The sequence below is a fragment of the Lissotriton helveticus genome, assembly GCF_964261635.1.
Source record: "Lissotriton helveticus chromosome 1_1 unlocalized genomic scaffold, aLisHel1.1 SUPER_1_unloc_29, whole genome shotgun sequence".
Taxonomy (NCBI): Eukaryota; Metazoa; Chordata; class Amphibia; order Caudata; family Salamandridae; genus Lissotriton; species Lissotriton helveticus.
This window is the reverse complement of record NW_027611669.1, coordinates 2008433-2028714: the sequence shown is the minus strand read 5'-3', so window position 1 is coordinate 2028714 and position 20282 is coordinate 2008433. Positions and strand designations below refer to the sequence as shown.

Below are 20282 nucleotides of genomic sequence, written 5' to 3'. Positions count from 1 at the left end.
TTCCTAGCTCTTCCAACAGGGTAGCCCAATACAGTTGAATCTTAGAACAATCCCACACTGTGTGGAAGAATGTACCTGTGGATGCCCCACAGCGCAAGCAGTCAGGTGTTTCTACCCTCCCTATATGGTGCAGTCGCTCTTTGTCATACTATGCTCTGTGCAGATACTTAAACTGAATCAGTCGGAGCCTGAACCTAATGGCCACCTCTCGAGGATGCATCAATGCCATTTCCCAGTCTAAGTCCTCCATCTCCCCCAACTCTGACTCCCATTTCGCCTGTAGCTTCTGCAACATGTCTGGCTTGTTATTTATTATCATTCTATATGTCCAGGTAACAGACTTCTCCACTAGCTCCCCTATCAGGAGTCGCCTCTCCAAAGGTGCATACTCGGGAATGTCATTGGTGTCTATGTGTTGCGCTCGCCATGCATGGGCCAGCTGCTGGTAATTGGAGTTTTGGGTCGTGTTCATGATGTATTCAGCCTGAAGGTGTGTGAAAGTAACCAGCCCCTACCGGTGTAATATGTCCTATAGTTGTGAAATGCCTAGCAAGTCCCACTGTCGGAAACCACGCAATTTTGTGATTTCCTGAAGTCGGTTCCCCACCCAGAGTGGGCATTTCCTAGTGACAAGCCATCCCATTTTATTTGTCTCTCAGCCTGTTTCCATGCTGCCACCAAAATCTGTGTCGCTGTCAAGAGCTGTGCAGTGCCACTCCACCCATATATATAATGTGTGTGTGGGCGTTTGGTAAACTGTGTGCATTCAAGTACATATGTGGGGTGATCTCTCTCTACGTGCTGCCATTCATTCACGACAATTAGGTGACCTGCCCAATACTATGCCCGAAGATCAGGCAGGGAAATACCGCTGTTGTATTGATTACGCTGTAGCGTTACTAGTGTTATCCTCGGAGGTCTCTCGTCCCAGAGAAAAGTCCGTAGTAGGTCATCAATTTTAGGGAACATCTCCACCGGAATGAGCTGATAGGTGTAGTGCAGTACATAAAGAAATTTTGAGAGCACTATCATTTTGTATAGTGCTGCCCTGCCTTGCAACGTCAGTAGAAAAGTCTTCCACCTCTCCACTTCCACTCGGAAACCCCTGAGCACTCTGTATAGACTGTGATCCAGTGCCATTGTCGTGTTCGTTGTAACGTAGATCCCTAAATATTTTATGCCCTCCCGCGCCAACTGGAGTTGGCTTGGGCCTACAGTATAGCCGCCACTCTTGTCTGCTGGATATAAGTATAATTTCCCCCAGTTAATTTTTTACCCGCATGTGCACCATATGTCGCACAGCTGTCCATGATTCTAGGGAGTGTTGTTTACGGGTTTGTGACATACATTAATATCTCATCCGCATAAAGGGATATACGTTAGTCGGTCTCATCATTCTCTCCATTATTGAATCCCATTATGCCCGGGTGTAGTTGAATCACACCGGCAAGTGGTTCCAGCAACAGGACAAAAAGCAAGGGGGATAACGGGCAGCCCTGTCGATTGCCTCTACCTACTGGGAATTCCCGCGACACTACCCCATTAACTCTAACCCTGGCCACGGGTCTCTCATACAGACCAACCCTGAACTCTTCCAAAACAGACATAAGAAAAGGTCAGTGGACAGTTTCAAATGCCTTTTCGGCATAGAGGGAGAGGATAAGGTGTGGATCGTCTCTTTTGCTAACCACTTCCAACCAGTTATGCAGTCTCCTCAAGTTGAGTCTTGTTGATCTTTTGGGCATGAAGCCAAACTGGTCTCTATAAATTAGGCCAGTGACTACTGCGGTCAGCCTGTTTGCTAATACTCTGGCTAGTATCTTGGTCTCCATGTTTATGAGGGAGAAAGGGCGATATGAGCTACACGCCTGTGGTGGTCTGTCCTTTTTGGGGATGACTGCGATCGTAGCGCCCGCAAGTCTCTGGGGAGGCATCCTGTCTCATGCGCCTCTATGTATAGTTGGATGAGGTGCGGGCTAAAAAGCGTTGCATGTTGCTTAAAAAATTCAGGAGGCAGCCCATTAGGTCCTGGGTCCTTTCCAGTTTTCAGTTGGCCAATAGCTGTCCTAATTTCTTCTTTTGTAATCTTATCGTATAATGCCTTGGACACACTGTCCGCTAATTTGGGGAGCTGTATCTCCCAAAGATATACTTGTATTTGTGACAGCTCGGCTAGTTCGGGCTGCTTGTAAAAGGCCTCATAGTAGTCTGCAAAGGTGTTGGCTATCGCGACTGGGGTCAAATGAGTTCGACCATCCTCCGTTTGTATTAGCGAAACCCATCTACTGTCAAGCTCCTTCTTGCTAAGCCATGCCAACAGCCTACCTGTCTTGTCACATACGTCATACAGACGCCTGTGCATGGCTTGTATTGTATGTTGTACGTCTTTTTTGGCCAGCGAAAAGTATTCCTGCCGAAGGAGTTGTAGACTGCGTAGCATGGAGGGATCATTGCCCGAGCTCGCCTGTGATTCGAGCTGCAGTAATTGGGCTTCCAACCCCGTGATCACCTCTTCCTCTTTCAGTGTTTTGTGAGCTATAATGTTTTGTGCCCTATCCCGTAATACAGGTTTGTATGCCTCCCATAGTGTAATGGCCAAATCCACCGACCCCACATTCTCGTTAAAATACACTCCGTGTCTACCCTGAGCTCCTGAACAACCTGAGGGTCATTGAGTTCCCATGGATTCAATTTCCATTCCCCGTTCTGTCGTTGTGTACGTGTACCCACTGCGAGCCACAAGGGTGAGAGATCTGAGAGGCCCCTTGCCAAATATTCTATCTTGTGTACCTCCCCCAGTTCCCCACTGGTGCAAATATGTCATCTATCCTCGAAAAGGCTTTGTGCGCCCCTGAATAATAGGAATAGGCTCTGGTCTGAGGATGCTGCCTGCGCCATATGTCTGTGAGCGTTAATGTATCTGCAAACTGTTTGAGCAGCGTCTCTTTGGAGTTCCCCATTGGGACAGTCATACGGTCACTCGTGGGGTCTATTACGTCATTAAAATCACCCCCTATAATGTGCGTGCCTGAACCCGCCTCTAATAAAATTGCTGCAAGCTTATCCATTGTTTGCCATTGGAGCTTGGGCGGTGCGTATACACTAACAAACGTGATGTGTCCTCTATTCCACACACCTTTGATCGCTACATTTGTACCGTTGGGATCTGCCCAAGTGCAATCTATGTGGAAGGGTGGGTTTTTCCTGATGAGTATTGCCACACCCATCGCCTTGGAAAAGCCAGCGTGAGCCATCGTTTTATATGCACCTCGGCCTAGGAACCCACATTGAATGCCTTTTAAGTGTGTCTTTTGTGGGAGAATGACATCAGGTTTCAATCTTTTAAAATAGGCCACCACTAATCCTCTCTTAACCTTACTCCCCATCCTGTTCACATTCCAGGAGAGGATCGAATACATTCCTGTGTTAGATGTAGCCATCGTGGTGGTGCACTATATCCAACTCATCATGCTATATTATGTGCACATCCCTCACGTCAGCACATAGGTAGAGTTCAGCTCACTGACAGGATATGCACATGATAGGTAGACTGTGATCCTTCAAATGCCTTCATCTGGCCTGCATGAAGTCAGTCCATGGCAAGACGGGGATAATAGGGAAGGGGGGCTATTAGGATGTGAATGTGATAATTCTGTGTGCTCTGAAACAGCAGGACTAGCCAGTTGAATTTACAAAGCCAGTAGATCTGGGATTGGCTACCATCCTAGTGGCTTTGCCAATGCTTTTTTGTCGAGTTGGCAGACTCAGCTGAGAGGCCAACAACTGAATGGGTGCGTGCGAAGAATCAGTTAGCCTGTACTTCTGCCACTACACCAATTCAAAGTTTACATTTTTTTTGGGATGCAGCGCATTGTCATATACAATGCCAAAAACTCAAACTTTAATGCTGCGAAACCTATTGCATTGTAAATGCTTGTTTCTTCTTATAATCATGGTACATACGTTTTTGGACTAATCATGCATTTATTATGTACAGCCCGAGAAAGCCCTCGGCCAATTAGGCGCAACACGTGTCGGCTGTTTGCTTTTCTTCCTTTCCTCTGTCTATGACCGTGCACCAGATAAAAATATATATTTTTGACGACACCACGAATTTCCTTCGCAAAAAACCCTGGCAAACATGTTGAACCAGTTAATGGGTGCAGCTCCTTGAGGAGAAAGTGCCAAACACATATTGGGTCCTGCCTTTGATGTGGCCGCTCTTCGAACAGGAACCACCCATTTGCTTGCAACCGCCAAAGATACAGGCAAGTCACAGACACTTTTCCTATGGAAAACATAGTCCTAACTATAACTACCCACTGGTGTCCACCAGTAGGTAATGTGTATATATATATATATATATATATATATATATATATATATATATACACACACAACGCTCTCCCCCACCATCCGGTTGTAATGCCTTGCTGACGCTCGCATTCCTGACTTTCATTCAATATCCACCATGTCTGACGCGTTTCAAGGCTGTTCCGCCCCTTACTCATGGACTCAGCGCAGAGGGATATGAAAACTCACAGCTGCTTACTTTCTGACCCTTTCTTGAAGGAAAGAACGCCCACAGTGGGCGTGGCACATTTCAAGACAACCAGCAGCATGCTGGTGATTGCGGTCCAGAAGAGGTGTGCAGTGATCGCAATAAGTAGGCTCAGTCCCCCTGTTTGTTGCAGCTTCAATCAATCAATCAATCAATCACAGCATTTATAAAGCGCACTACTCACCCGGTGGGTCTCAAGGCGCTAGGGGAGGGGTGGTCCGCTACTGCTCGAACAGCCAGGTCTTGAGCTGTTTCCTGAAGGCGAGGTGGTCCTGGGTCAGGCGGAGGTGGTTCGGGAGGAAGTTCCAGGTCTTGGCGGCCAGGTAGGAGAAGGACCTTCCTCCTGTGGTGGCTCTTCGGATGCGGGGGACGGCGGCGAGGGCATGGCCGGTCGATCGAAGTTGGCGTGTGGGAGCGTGGAAGTTGAGGCGGCTGTTGAGGTATCCTGGACCTTGGTTGTGCAGGGCTTTGTGTGCATGGGTGAGGAGACGGAAGGTGATTCTCTTGTTGACCGGTAGCCAGTGCAGATCTTTCAGGTGTCCGGAGATGTGGCTGCGCCGGGGGATGTCCAGGATGAGTCCAGGATGAGTCGTGCTGAGGCGTTCTGGATCCGCTGGAGTCTCTTCTGGAGTTTGGCAGTGGTTCCGGCGTAGAGGGAGTTGCCGTAGTCCAGGCGGCTGGTGACGAGGGCCTGGGTGACCGTATTCCTGGTCTCGGTGGGGATCCACCGGAAGATCTTACGAAGCATGCGCAGGATGTTGAAGCATGACGAGGAGACGGCGTTGACTTGTCTGGTCATGGAGAGGGAGGAGTCCAAGATGAAGCCCAGGTTGCGTGCGTGGTCTGTTGGTTTGGGTGCGCTGCCTAGGGCGGGGGGCCACCAGGAGTCGTCCCAGGCGGAGGGTGAGGATCCCAGGATGAGAACTTCCGTCTTGTCTGAGTTCAGTTTCAGGCGGCTGGTCGTCATCCACTCGGCTACGTCTTTCATCCCTTCGTGAAGGTTGGCTCTGGCGGTGGCGGGGTCGTTGGTGAGGGAGAGGATCAGCTGGGTGTCGTCGGCGTAAGAGATGATGTTGAGGTTGTGTTGGCGTGCGATGGCTGTGAGGGGGCTCATGTAGACGTTGAAGAGGGTTTCAATTATCCTTAAGTAGGAAAGAAAGTCAGGTTTGCGTGCTGTTGTTCACCTTGGCAGAGCGTGCTTCAACGAAAGGAAAGCATTTCCCTTCAGAAGCCTTTCCAGTCCTTCAATAAAGGGTCGGAAAGTAAGCAGCAGTGAGTTTTCATTTCCCTCTGTGCTGAGTCCATGAGTAAAGGGCGGAACAGCCTTGAAACTCGTCGGACATGGTGGATATTGAATGAAAGTCAGGAATGCATTACAACATGGTGGGGGAGAGCGCTGTGTGCCCTTTCAGAGCCCAATTGTTGGAAAAAAAAATATATATATACACATATATAGATAGAGATGTATGTACATATATATTTATGTGTATATACATGTATATATGTACAGGGCTTGGATGGCACTATGTTAATCCTGTGCTAAAAATTTGAGGTGAACAGATTCAGAGTGTAGCCTTGCGGGATAGGGTCTACAGGTCCAAAATATGCTCAGGGAGGGGGCCCTCCCATTAAAAAAAAATGTCCCTTGGGGATGAGGTCTCCAGGGCCTAAAAAGGCTCAGGGTGGGGGGCCACACCCCTTCTGACTCAAAATATATAAGGCCTGGTGGAAGAGGTCTACAGGGCTATAATATGCTCGGGGAGGGGGCAGTGTGGCCCCTCTCCCCTTTTATTACACACACATATATATATATATTACCTACTGGCGATAGCCAGTAGGTATATATAGTTAGGATTGTTTTCCATAGGGAAATCGCAACATTCTATTGGGAATAACTTTGGCGCCGGTGGACGAATTTTCGCGAATTTCTCAAAGAAGATGGCCCGGCCCGCTCCGCTCCTTCCCTGAAAGTTTGGGGGGGATTCGTTAAGCGAGGGCCGAGATAAAAGGGGGGTCCCAAAACGTGTTTTCCCCATGTAAATTTCCATAGGGCGGTTGGACTCACTTTTAGCCCGAACGGCTGAATGGTTTTCCACCAAACTTGGCAAAATTGTAGGGACTGGTAGCCCGATGTGCCTTTGCTATGTCTCAAGATATGTGCTCCAGAGGATTTTGAGTAATTTAGGTTCAAAAAAATATATATCTATAGCAGCTTACCCGTGAGCTTACCCGTACGCTTACGGTACGCTTACCGTACGCGTACCTCTAGTGCGCGAGCTGCATTCTGATTGGCTGCCAATGTCTGTCAACACTCCAAAACAGAAACTGTTGGCAGCCATCTTGTGCCTCGGTAGACTGAGGCATAGGAAAGCAGAAAAACAAACGTGTAGAACACAAAAAGGGGGCAGGGTAGAAACACCCTGACCCCTTAGGGCTGCTCAGGTGGTCCCACTAGGATATTAATATATTTAAACGTTATCCGCTAATAGAATTAGCATTAAAAAAACCTTTGAAATTCACTGAAAAAACCATAGGTTTCAGGCCTTATATAGTTAGGATTTAGCATTTAAAAAACCTTTGAAATTGACTGAAAAACCATAGGTTTCAGGCCTTATATAGTTAAGAATTAGCATTTAAAAAACCTTGCGAATTCACTGAAAAAACCATAGGTTTCAGGTTTCAGGCCCTATATAGTTAGGAATTAGCATTTAAAAAACCTTTGAAATTCACTGAAAAAACCATAGGTTTCAGGCCTTATATAGTTAGGAATTAGCATTTAAAAAACCTTTGAAATTCACTGAAAAAACCATAGGTTTCAGGCCTTATATAGTTAGGAATTGGCATTTAAAAAACCTTGCAAATTCACTGAAAAAAAACATAGGTTTCAGGCCTTATATAGTTAGGAATTAGCATTTAAAAAACCTTTGAAATTCACTGAAAAAACCATAGGTTTCAGGAGTTATATAGTTAGGAATTAGCTTTTACAAAACCTTTGAAATTCACTCAAAAAACTATAAGTTTTAGTGGTGTTATAGTTAGCTGGACATTTTACTCATACAAAACCATTGAAATTGCTCCTATATAGTTAGTTGTACTAACTATATTTCGCGCACCCGCAATCCACTGCTGATGATGTCACATATTAGATCATTCATGACATGGTCAGTGACATCACTGATGACATCTCAAATGACATCACTGATGACATCACTGATGACATCATCCACGTGACAATCACATACACCTTTTCATACACTATTACAATTTTTCATCACTCTTTGTAAAATACAGAGTATCATATTTAAATCCATTGTCACAGCAATACAAGTATCTAAAAATCCACTCAGTGATTCATAGATGTATACACACATCTAATCACTAACCTATGGATTCACTCATACATGCTGTCAATGAACAATAGAACACTATCAAAAATACTTATACATCTATATCGACATTAAACAACAGCACGCATCCTATTCACATATGAAGTCATCCTACTCACTTATGCAAACAATGGATCATACTTACATATTTACTTAGCAAAACACTTATACAAACACCACTTCTTCTATTCATTTAGATAGCAAGTCATACTTAGTGAATTATAAAATCATTATTACAAGTATACAGTTATCCATACAGTCACTCACACAATCATTTTGTCTTATGTATACTTATTTATATACAACAACTGACACATACACTGCCTTTTATTTTTCTAGTTTGTTGGACCTGTACCTTTGAGAAATATATTTGCTCATCACCACACCCATAAAGAGATTCCCTCACCCAAACTGTTAGAACATGTAGTTTTAACTACATATATCTACTGAATCAACTATTCACACATCTTTGGACAGTCACACACCCCCCACCGAACCACACACACTTTCACACTCCCATACAAATACTCAGTTAACTAATCAATAACTAATATAGACTTTCACATAGCTAGTAACCAACTGTAGAATCAGTTTACACAACAACTGACAAAGTTGTGGTAAATAAATAAATTACCGGTACTATTTTTCTATGCATTAAATGATTATAAGAATAGCTCAATAAATGAGAGGCAGAGTCCGTGGTATCTGAGTCATACGGGCTTTAATTAAGTGGCTCGAGCCAATGGACATCGTGTTCCATCACCTACTAAGGTTCAGGAAGGGACATTCAACATTTCATTAACATCATACAATATATATAGTAGAACTGTACAGTTGCATTGAATACAGTAGGCGTAACAAGTGAAAAAGAAAGATAAGAACATATGGGCGTAAAAGAAGGCGTGCACAGGGCGTGCACGGAGGTGTGTGATGTAGACGTCACAGAAGTGTCATAGGTGGGTGGACACATGGAGGGGGTTTCATGGGCAGCTGGAACCTTTAACCTACTGGTGCGCGCAAAAACGAGTCATGACGTGTAACTGGGGAGGGCTGGGGGGCGCTGACTTCTAGCACTAGTAGAGGAGACTGAAGTCTGGGATGTCAGAACGACCTGTACCTATAGCGTATCTGATATCTTGTGTTTGGAGTACATGTTGCTTGATTCTAAAAGTCATCAGGGCAAAAGCTACTTGTCACTAAAGGCTAGTGCATGCATATATTTCTTTATGTATTGCGTGGGCTATGGATACTTCTATGGATACTAATTCAGTAAATCACTTGCATGGAGACAGAAAGACTAGACTGTAGATGGATATGTTTATCCTGTTCGTTAGCTAGGAATGTGAATCCGGGGAGCTGAACAGATAACTGTAGGCATAATATATTCTTGGCAGGCAGGCTAGGCCGAGCCAGGCACCGCATTGTCTTGGCAGGAAGTAAGGGAAGGGTCAGGGATGCGGGCGGGGCTGCATCTCTCGGAGTGTTTCAGGAGGCTTGAGGCCTGGATCTTGTGTCCGGGCCCTGTGGGGCCTTAGAAACGGGTGCATCTCTATGATTTAACGTGCACCATGTAAAGACGTTGGCAACATAGGCCTAAAAGCCTAATTCACGTTGCTTTCACGGAGGACTAGATAACTGACATACTAACGTTGGACGCAACTGCAAATGCGTCTTTATTATCGGCCATGGAGGGAACATGCATAGAAATCATGCATATATATATTACATGTTGGGGAACACGTAGGGACACATAGCAGGGCAAAATTCAATTTTCCTCAAAGTGATACAGATATTCACACAGTTTAGTCATTATCTACTATATTTAGTGAGACATTATAAATTGGTCAAGTAAACAGTCAATTACACTGCTACTAAATCCTCCATCCAAATATTTATTTATATATATCCACTCATTCTTCAATGCAAATTGCTATATATATATAATGCATATTTAAATAACGAAGCAAACCACATTCACTGGATGATGTCATCAGTGATGTCATTTGAGATGTCATCAGTGATGTCACTGACCATGTCATGAATGATCTAATATGTGACATCATCAGCAGTGGATTGCGAGTGCGCGAAATATAGTTAGTACAACTAACTATATAGGAGCAATTTCAATGGTTTTGTATGATTAAAATGTCCAGCTAACTAGAACACCACTAAAACTTATAGTTTTTGGAGTGAATTTCAAAGGTTTTGTAAAAGCTAATTCCTAACTATATAACTCCTGAAACCTATGGTTTTTTCAGTGAATATATATATATATATATATATATATATATATATAGACATACACATACATACACACACACACAGCCCTGGGGGATGAGGTCCCCAGGGGCGAACAAGGCTCAGGGAGACAGGCCATGCAGACCTACTCCCCTTTCAAATACAAGGGGTCCTGGGGGATGGGGTCCCCAAGGCCTACTGAGGCACAAACAGGGGTCCCCCTCCCCTTAAAGAAACACAGCCCTGGGTGTTGGGGTCTCCAGGGCCTTAATTGATTGATTGATTTGAAAAGCACAAAAATGCCCAGGGGCATCTAGGCGCTAAGTTGATGTAGAAAACCAGAACTGCGGATGATGTAAGGCTCTAACTTGGAGGTAAAAAGCCAGGTTTTTACAGCTTTCCTGAATGATAGTAGCGAGGGGCTATTTTTTATTGTAATAGGAAGAAGGTTCTAGGTCTTGGCAGTCTGCAACAGGAAGCTCCCCCCCCCCCCAACTGACCTGCTTGAATTTAGGGACCTGAATCAATGTTGCCTGACCAGATCTCATGCTCCTGGCCGGCTCATACCGTTTCAGATGAGATTTAAAAAGTGTGGTCCTAATAGGCTAGGCAAACTGAGTTAAACCTTATCCTTTTCTCCATTGGTAGCCAGTGGAGGGCTCTTAGTCTGTGGGCAACCGGCTCAGATCTGGGGATGTCCAGCACCAACCTAGCTGCTTCGTTCTGTAGACGCTAGAGTTTTGTCACATGTTTGTATCCCAGCATACAATGCATTGCTGTAATCCAACCTGGACAAGGCCAGTGCCGTTACTAGTGTTTTGCATGATTCGTGGGGAATGAAAGGTAGTAGTCTTCTTAAGGCTCAGGGAGAGGCCCCATGGCCCCGCTCCCCTTCTGTTCTACATTTTTGCCACAGGCTTGGTCTCGACAGGGCCTAGATTAGTTCGGGGAGGGGGCCCCATGGCCCCTTTCTCCTTTAAAAAAAAATGCCCTGGGTGATGGAGTCTTATGAGGCTCGGGGAGATTGGCCACTAGGGGGGGGCGGGGTTGGCTTTACATATGGTAATAAAATATTACTGTAAGTTATTTTAAAAACAACTAGAAATTCACTGGAAAGATCAAAGGTTATCTGAAATCTGGCACAGACAATCTTAATGTATGCCTTTCTGCAAGTACATCATTTTAAAACATATTACTAGTTGTACGACACTCTGGGGAAAATACCTAAATGGGGTGGAACCAGAAACGAGCACTGTCCCCGATGCCATTCATACAGCGCACATTTGATACACTGGTTGCAACCTGCCCAGCCCTAGGTGGCCTAATTGGGGACATTACTGAGTTCCTGGAGGGACGACTGGGACTAAGTATAGTACAGAGCCCGTAACTTATATTACTGGGAATTAGTAATGAATCAATCCCTAGCCAAGAACAGGCATCTGTGTTTATTGTAATGACGGATTTTCGGCTAAGCTTGGTTACGGCATGGCAAGATCTCTCTGCACCTTTGGTCCAACAATGGCTCGGTCGTATAATGGCTATTTATCATACGCAAGTGGCAGTATATGCAAAAAAAAGCGAGGGGGCTAGGAGGAAAGGGTCAAAGGTGTGGGCACCTCTGACAGGTGGGTGGCTACACTTGAAGAGGGATAGTAGAGCATCTTTCCATTCTCTATAAGATGTGGGAATGGGAATCAGTTGGGTACATTTTTCCGCAGGTGTCTTCTACGTGGGAAAGATAGGAATATATGTATAAATGTTTGATCAGTGTATAAGACGTGACATGAATTAATCTTAAGAACGGACTGTCTACTTGGAGAGGTACGTTAAAACGTAAGCTATAAAATGTGCAATAAAGATGTTTAAAAGAAAAAAAGGAAAACATCAAGTCATTCTCAAAGCTGTTGCAAAGGTAACCCATGAACCTGAGAAGAGGGGCTGTGAACTGTGCTTGGTAGAACCAAAAACCTACTTGAGGAATTATCAGCCTCAGCTTTTTGAGATTGGAAGTAAACCAGTTTTGCTCTTAGTATAAGTGGTTTACAACCACTGCAATGGATATGACAAGTGCTTCTGGCAAAGGGTATATTTTTAAGGTTTTTCACTCAGTGTGGGCTCTCTCATGTCGAAAGGCATCCATTCTACAACTCAAGTGTTTCTGACAGTCAGAACAGTTACAGGGATTTGGCACAGGACGCGTTCTTTCATTTTAATTGAAATTAATTTTATGAATAAAGCTTTTCTGGCATTCAGAACACTAATAAACACTTTTCCTTTATAACATGGATCTTCCAACTGAATCTTTACATACCTTCATAACACTCATACATTTATTTTAGCTAGTATTGGCTTTTACATGTGGAGTGAGAATTATTGTATAACTAAAGCTTCTCTGGAATTCAAAGAACTGAAGAGGTTCTTCCCCCATTGTGTGTTCTCTCATGAACAGTAAGGTGACGTTTCACACCGAAGCTTTTCTGGCATTCAAGGCACTGATAAGGTTTTTCCCCAGTGTGAGTTCTCTGATGTATAATAAGACTGGTTTTATAACTGAAAGTTTTTAGGCATTCAGAGCACTGATAAGGTTTTTGCCCAGTATGAGTTTGTTCATGGTGAGTGAGACTAGCTCTTTCCCTAAAGTTTTTGTGACATTCAGAGCACTGATATGGTTTCTCCCCAGTGTGAGTTCTCTCATGTAAAGTTAGACTGAGTTTATAACTGAAGCTTTCCCGGCATTCAGAGCAGTGATATGGTTTTTCTCCAGTGTGGGTTCTCTCATGTTGAGTGAGAAGGTATTTACGACTAAAGTTTTTTGGGCATTCAGAGCACTGATGGGATTTCTGCCCAGTATGGGTTAACTCATGCCGGGTGAGAACTTTTTTTCGACTGAAGGTTTTCTGGCATTCAGAGCACTTATGAGATTTTTGCCCAGTATGTGTTCTCTCATGTTGAGTGAGATCTGTTTTACATTGGTAACTATTTGGGCATTCAGAGCACTGATAGGGTTTCTGTCCAGTGTGAGATCTCTCATGGCGACTGAGATTGGTTTTTTGAGTGAACCTTTTGTGACATTCAGGGCACTGATAAGGTTTCTCTCCAGTGTGCGTTCTCTCATGTTCAGTAAGTCTGAATTTACACGGGAAACTTTTGTGGCATTCAGAGCACTTATGAGGTTTTTCCCCAGTGTGAGTTCTCACATGTCGAGTCAGATGGTGTTTGCGAGTGAAGCGTTTCTGGCATTCAGAGCACTGATGACGTTTTTCCCCAGTGTGAATTTTCTAATGCTGACTGAGACTGGATCGACAACTAAAGCTCTTCTCACATTCAGAGTATGTATGAGACTTCTTTTCGGTGCTAATATCTCCAAGTTCGGTTTTATCTTGTATACATTCCATTATCAGGTAAGATTTCTTTCTGAAGTTAATATCTCCAAGTTGAGATTTTTCTAGCAGACACACCAGAAGACAAGACTAAATCTTATTCAGCATGTGTTTAGCATCACCCACTCAAATGTGGTGCACTTGTTCAACTTAACACTTGGACACTTATTTAGCCAAAGATCACTTCTCTGTGGAGTTCACAGTTTATAACCTCTGTAGGCAACCTAATTCACCCTACAACCTTAATATCAGCAGCCCCTGGTACTTATGGGGAAGCCTCTCATGGGATTATTGCATCTTTATTACATCTATGTGGATTCTCTCACCCTTTTCTGATACATATTTGTTTATGAGTTAATGAAGCACTGATTAGTTCTTTGGTTGGTGTTCAGTATTTCAAAACTAGGTACATATTCACATAATGTATTGGCATGAATATTCAGAATACTTTTATGTATCGGTAGCAGCACATTGTTTCTTGTCACCCTTCTTACATATGTCTCCTATGTCTGTATATAAGACTACAATGAGGATGTTAAGGATTTTGCAGGTCTTGCCCGGTAAAAAGTACCTGAGGTCACATCTAATGGGCAAGGATGATAGTGGACATGTGGACCCGGACTACAAGCAATAGGTCATTGGTCACACAGGTGCTTTTATTTTCCCTCATTCTCCTTCCTTTGGTCCCACATCGCTAGTTCGTAACTAGCAGATATCTTAGTCCTAACCTGACCACCTGGTCTTTTAAGCAGCTTCATTAACACTGTATAATTGATGAACAGATATTTGTTTTTGATTTAAAGACTATTCACTGGATATGGTGCTCAAGTGTTCCATTTTGCTGAGGTCTGTTAAAAACTCTTCAAGTCCCCCTAGTTCTGTCTGTATGATCTTCTCTTGGATCGGATAGAGCTTTAGACTGATGCTTGTCCTCTCTGGTTGAGACAGATGGTCTTCCTGCCCTGGGTTAACATCTCCAGGGTATTCTTCATATACCATTAGAGCAGCAGGAAATCTATTTATAGAAACTGCTTTCACATTCTTTATTTTACTCTAATCCAAGTTCCTCACCACATCTTTTTCATAGATACTTTCCTCTTGTTGGAGCTCTGAAGCAACTTTATTTCTTTACCATCAGTCCTTTAATAGTTTTCAATTATACTGATCACCATTTTGTCTTCTACGCCCAGTCTTCAATAACCTGTGGATTTAAAACCAGAGATTGTTAAATAATGCAAACTTGAACAAAGGAATAACATTAATTAGCTAATCCAGAGTCTGAGTTCATTTTGGGCGAGGGATGAGAGGGCTCTAGGCATTCTCGAGATAGAAAGCTTGGGAACACTGGAACACTAGATTGAGGAGGTCTAAAGATGGAAATTCTGATTAACAGTTTTGTGCACATCAGTAATAATCAGTTAGCTATTCAAGTGTCTGATCAAAACTTCCTCCCACTCACTGTGCGGTATACCTCTTCGCACAACTCACCAAACCAGACAAGCAATATCTCAAAGAACAAGCACTCACACTCTCAAAAGAGTCTCCCCTTCCCAGCACCACAAACAATAGAAAAGATAAGACAAGAATTTTGGAATATCATTGCCAACCTTAAGCTGGCAGTTGACTTACTACGGCTCAGGAAACTAGGAGACCGCATAGAACTCCAACCCCCTACAAACACGTAGTAACAAGCACACCTAGATGGATCTCTATGCCTTTGCCAAAAAACTATACGCCTTAACAGGACAACAAACCAAATGTTAAAGGTGGACATTGATGACCTTTGCCAATCTTACATACCATACCCTCACCACACAGAAACAACTTATAAAATATACACAATAGCTATAAATACGTCTTTGGAGCAATGAATCATCATAGCTTCTACTATAAACCTCTCAAAAGTAAGACAGATCACATTCAACCCAGGTAATCAAGACAGAAAAAGAGAGCCTAAAAAGACACTGAAAAGCTTACCGCACAACAGCAATCAGCAGCTAAATATGCCAAAGACATAGCCGACCCCATCCTGTCACATAATCTAGACCAGGGGTGTGGAATTTAATAAAATATCTACATTTCCAAGGGGCAGGATGCTCCAGAAATCTACTTGTCCCTTTAGTGCCATGTAGTGTGGCGACAAATTATGGCCGCAAACTCCTTATATAGGAGCTCTGATATAGCCTCTCTGATTATGCCAGGGGCTCATACCATAGTAGTGTTTGAATATTTGCGGTCCGCTTATGTTGCCACGTTTCCGCAGATCTACATACTGGGGCTGAAGGTAGTAGTAAGCCATAGTTCTAGGGTTAGAATGACATTTTGAGCCCGTGCAAACCTACTAACTTACATACTTTAAGGGTTTTCAACAACTCTTCTCTGATCTTTTCCCATACTGAGAAATGTTGGAAATTTACTCATACTGAGAAATGTTGGAAATTTACTCCTTACTATGACAGCCGTAAACCTTCTTCCAGAGTTGGGAAAAAGAGTGGTTGGAGGGAAAGTTAACTTGCAAACACTCAGATGTTCACATGAGCAAGGATGCACATGCATATTTGCTCATGCCAAAATGCAGTTCATAAATATTTTTTAGGAGTACTATTTTTTGTCCTACATCTGTAAATTCTTGAGAATTCACGAAAGCGGTATAGCTGCACTTAATGCAAGGACATATACCCTGGGTGCACTTTTTAGACTTTCTTTATTAATTGGTTCTCTAATTTAGTCTGGCGTTGACCATGACGTATTGCGTTTATTAAAATGTTGTCTCTCTCTCTGTATCGGCTGGCTTTACTGTGAGTGACAGCATTCTGCTTTCACAAGGAGCATATGGACACACAGTAGTTTTGCTCAATGCCAGTAACTACTGTGCAGAATATGCTATTTGAGACCAAAAACACATGTTGCTTTTGCCAATGTTTGTTTAATGGTAAGGGCCTGGCAATTCTCTCACCAATAAGGTTTTACAAAAACCATGCCAAAACAATTCGCACATTGATAAAACTAAAAAGCTGACCACCAATTTCAGACCTACTGGCTTTGCCGATGCTCGTTTATTTTTGTTTCCCATAATCTTACGGAAACTGGTTACACTGATTTTCCATAATGAATAGTATTGGGAAATACTAGTGTGCATCAAGACGTTACGGAATGATGCTGCAGCTGCAAAGAAATGGTATGTGAAATGTTATAGTGGTTTAGCGATTTTTTTAAAGCAATTTTTTTTTGCTTTCATTCATTTATGAACATTTTATTTTGAAAACAGAATCATCAATCTTGCTTTCAATTTTCTGCAAATATTTGCATCAAATAAGAGCATTCTGGGAACATTATACATAGCCTCATATTGCCAAACTTTGAAAACGTGTGTAGATGTTTCTGTAGTGGAACCACGGTCAGTAGTGCAGTCGGAGCTTACAACATTTACTCTCAACCTAATAATAAATGCTTTCAATTAATAAACCATAAATACAAGCTTGAACAGCATTAATATATGGACAAAAATATTACCTTAACTGCAGACCGTACCCTTCCCTGATCTATAATGTGGTACTGCAAACTGGCAGCCAACAGGTTTGTGCTGCAGGGAGTTGGGCCTACTTGTCCCAAGGACAAAACACAAATGAAAACGTGTTGCCCTTGGCCTCAAACAATATGCCCTGGGCGTCGGCCTATAGGAATTCCACATCCCTGCTAGACACAACAATCCTACCAGTGACCCGATTAAATAACGCTTCCACACCACTATTAGATAACTTAGTTCCACCTAACTACAACATCATTAGACTAGACCACACAGTAAAACCAAGTTGGGGGCGTGCGGGTTGCATGCATTCACAGATCAGCCTTACAAATCAAACGATTCCAAATGGAGAAGATATCCTCCTGTGAGTTGAAGTCCTCCGGGGTTAGGGGGATTTATTCCCTGACCAAATTACACATTATCTACCACCCTCCTGGAGACAACCAGGCCCTCATGAGCAATTAACAATCACAGTACAGACCTTAAGTCACCCGAAAACAATCTTTCTAGGTGACTTCAACCTAAATTGAGGACTCACATGTGACTGCACTAAATCTTTTTTCAAAGACCATAATCTGGTGCAATCAGGGGAGAGAAGTTGGCCTACTGCTAGGGCGGTCGACCTTGAATCTGGGGAACTGGGTTCGAGTCTTGGCCATGCAGCTGAACATACTGTGATTCTAGGCAAATCACTTAATCTCCCGGTCCCTAATAAAAATTAAAAATAAAAAAATGGGTCCTCATGTAATGCAACTGGTGCTATGTAAAGCGCTCTGATACCCGATCTGGGTAAAGTTCGCGACATATAAAACTCTGTAAAAAAACAAACAAACATGCACAGGTCGAACACATGGCAAAGGAACATCACTAACCTTTATCTCCACAGCAGAAGCACTATGCATAACGGCATGCGATTGGTCAGATCATCCCAGCATCTCATTCCACATCTCAGCTCCTGAAGCAAAGGCAACGAGATAAGAGGTTAGACCTAGACGGTGGGCCAGGGATACTAGAAATAAGAATAGAGATGATCTGTATGATCTATGCCAAAGAAAACTTCAACCCCAGGGAAGCATTTCCGATGTTCAAAAACTCATGGAACACTACAACAGAACTATGAATGACAAAATGGAGACGGTAGCCCCCACCTCCCCAACAACAAAAAAGGACCAAAAACAAATTAACACAACCGTGGTAGAACGGTCACCAAAATGAAGAAAGAAGCAGACTCCGATTTGCAGAGAGACGATGGAGGCTAGCACCGTCACCATACCTAAAACAGCTCAGAACTCTGAGGAATTCATATAAAATGTATATTTATTTATGTTTATACTTTTGTATTACGCGAACATGACCCTAGTGCAGGGGTCTTCAAACTGTGGTGCGCGACCCCCGGGGGGGGGGGGCGTGGAGCGACACAAAGGGGGCCGCGCCTTCACAGTCATACTTCTGCCCAGGCCCAAGGGCTTTAGCTCCCCTCCTCCCTCGTCGTGTGTCTCAGCCCAGCTGCTGTAGAGCAACTCGAGTTGCTGGGGGCTCGGCTGGGCGGTGTCTGGAGTCATCTCCGGCACACCCAAGTTTTTCACATGTCTTTAAAGACCATTTGCATATTTAACATGACTTTGCAAACTGGTTACAGCTGTCTCTGACACACTGAGCCTCAGACGTGATCTCCCAGTTCCTCTGTCTCTGACACTCTGTACATCAGACTTTATCTCCCAGCCCCTCACTCTTCCCCAGTCTCTGACGCATGGCAACATATGAAAGATTATGGTACAGTAAATTCTGTCAAAAGAATATTTGCAAGATGTGCATGATTTTGGGGATTCAGTTTGTAAGCAAAACACACAGTAAGACTAAGAACGTGTCAACAAATATTTAACCCCTTGACCGTGGTGAAAATGTTGCCGCGGTGCGGGTGATTTATGGCGTGGGCGTGGTTCGGAGAGCCCCCGGCCGTCCTCCGCACACGCCCACCGTGACGTTGGACGGCCGGCGGCCATCCGAAGCACGCAAGTGGTTAAACAGATAAAAAAAATTCCTGTGCCGATCTACGCCCGATCCGTGTTGATGCCTACAGGAAAAACTGACATTAACTAAATGCTGCGCATGAGGAAATCCATGATAAAAAGAACCTTATTTCAAGTTACATATTTATTATTTTCAAAGAAGGTGCTCGAGCAAAAATAAATCATATACCCGGATCACATATTGTGCCTTTTGTAAATATTTTGTCGCATCATGCATTCTTGATATGTCACCGATTTAAATCCTAGAAAGTGTTACCACTGTCTTTTTTCTTTACATTGTAGTACTTGTTAATATCTGGATACCATTTTTGTGTCATGTTGGCCTTGTAGCCCTCCAAAGGCTATTTAAAGTTTGTAGATTTATACAGCGAGGCTTATTACACGCGAGGGTGGCCAGTCGCTGTCTAAGGGCACCGGTACATTAAGTGGTTTGCCCACAATCACAGGATGTTGCGCCAACGCCGAAAATCCCCAGCTCCCGAGTCGGCAGCTCTCTCCGCTGCACCACAACCTCTTCCTGCTGTGAAATACCGTGGTATTTGGATACAAAGAGACGCCATGCAGTGCCCTTCCTGGTCGCCAGCTTCAATCCTGGCGGCCCCACTTGATTGAAATTTAAGATTGCAGTGATACTTGTAAACAAGGGGGATTGAAAGAAGCACTACAAATTATTCACCGTGCCTTATAGCAAACAATTTCTTTTTGTCATGATTTACCCCTTGCTAATATAGACACGTGCTCTAAGCATCAATCGCCTAAATCAATGGAGCTATCCTGCCACAGTCTTGACCCTAGGCCAGGTGCCTTCACCTACCAGGCTATCTTACTGCAATCTGATTGTATACATCACATAAGCGCCAAGTACTATTTTTTAATTTTATTTTTTAAATCTTTTTATTTAAATGAAAACAAATACACACTTAAACAACGACCGGAGTGCATAGGGTAACCGCAGTTGCAATATATCGACACAGACTTCTATACATTACAATATGATTTAAGGAGAATGAAACAGGCCTAAGAGTCCTCCGAGTCCACACTGACTGGGTCTAATTCCGGAGGTTCACAAATGTTGCCTCGGTAAGCATTCCAAGCTCCCCATATCCTGACCCATTTGTGGGGCCGCCCTTCGGAGACATACACAGACTTCTCACGAAACAT

The 20282-nt window shown here is 43.6% G+C and overlaps 1 protein-coding gene across 1 annotated transcript in view; it reads right to left on the bottom strand.

Annotated features, from left to right (window-relative positions):
* The window catches only part of LOC144805836 (uncharacterized), a 77343-nt gene extending 59256 nt beyond the window's left edge, over nt 1-18087 (bottom strand). The window contains 2 exon segments of the mRNA XM_078672316.1: nt 12594-14766; nt 17964-18087. Of these exon segments, the coding sequence (XP_078528442.1) occupies nt 12594-13580 (987 nt within the window). The 5' untranslated portion in view covers nt 13581-14766; nt 17964-18087.
* Nucleotides 18088-20282: the final 2195 nt, after the last annotated feature.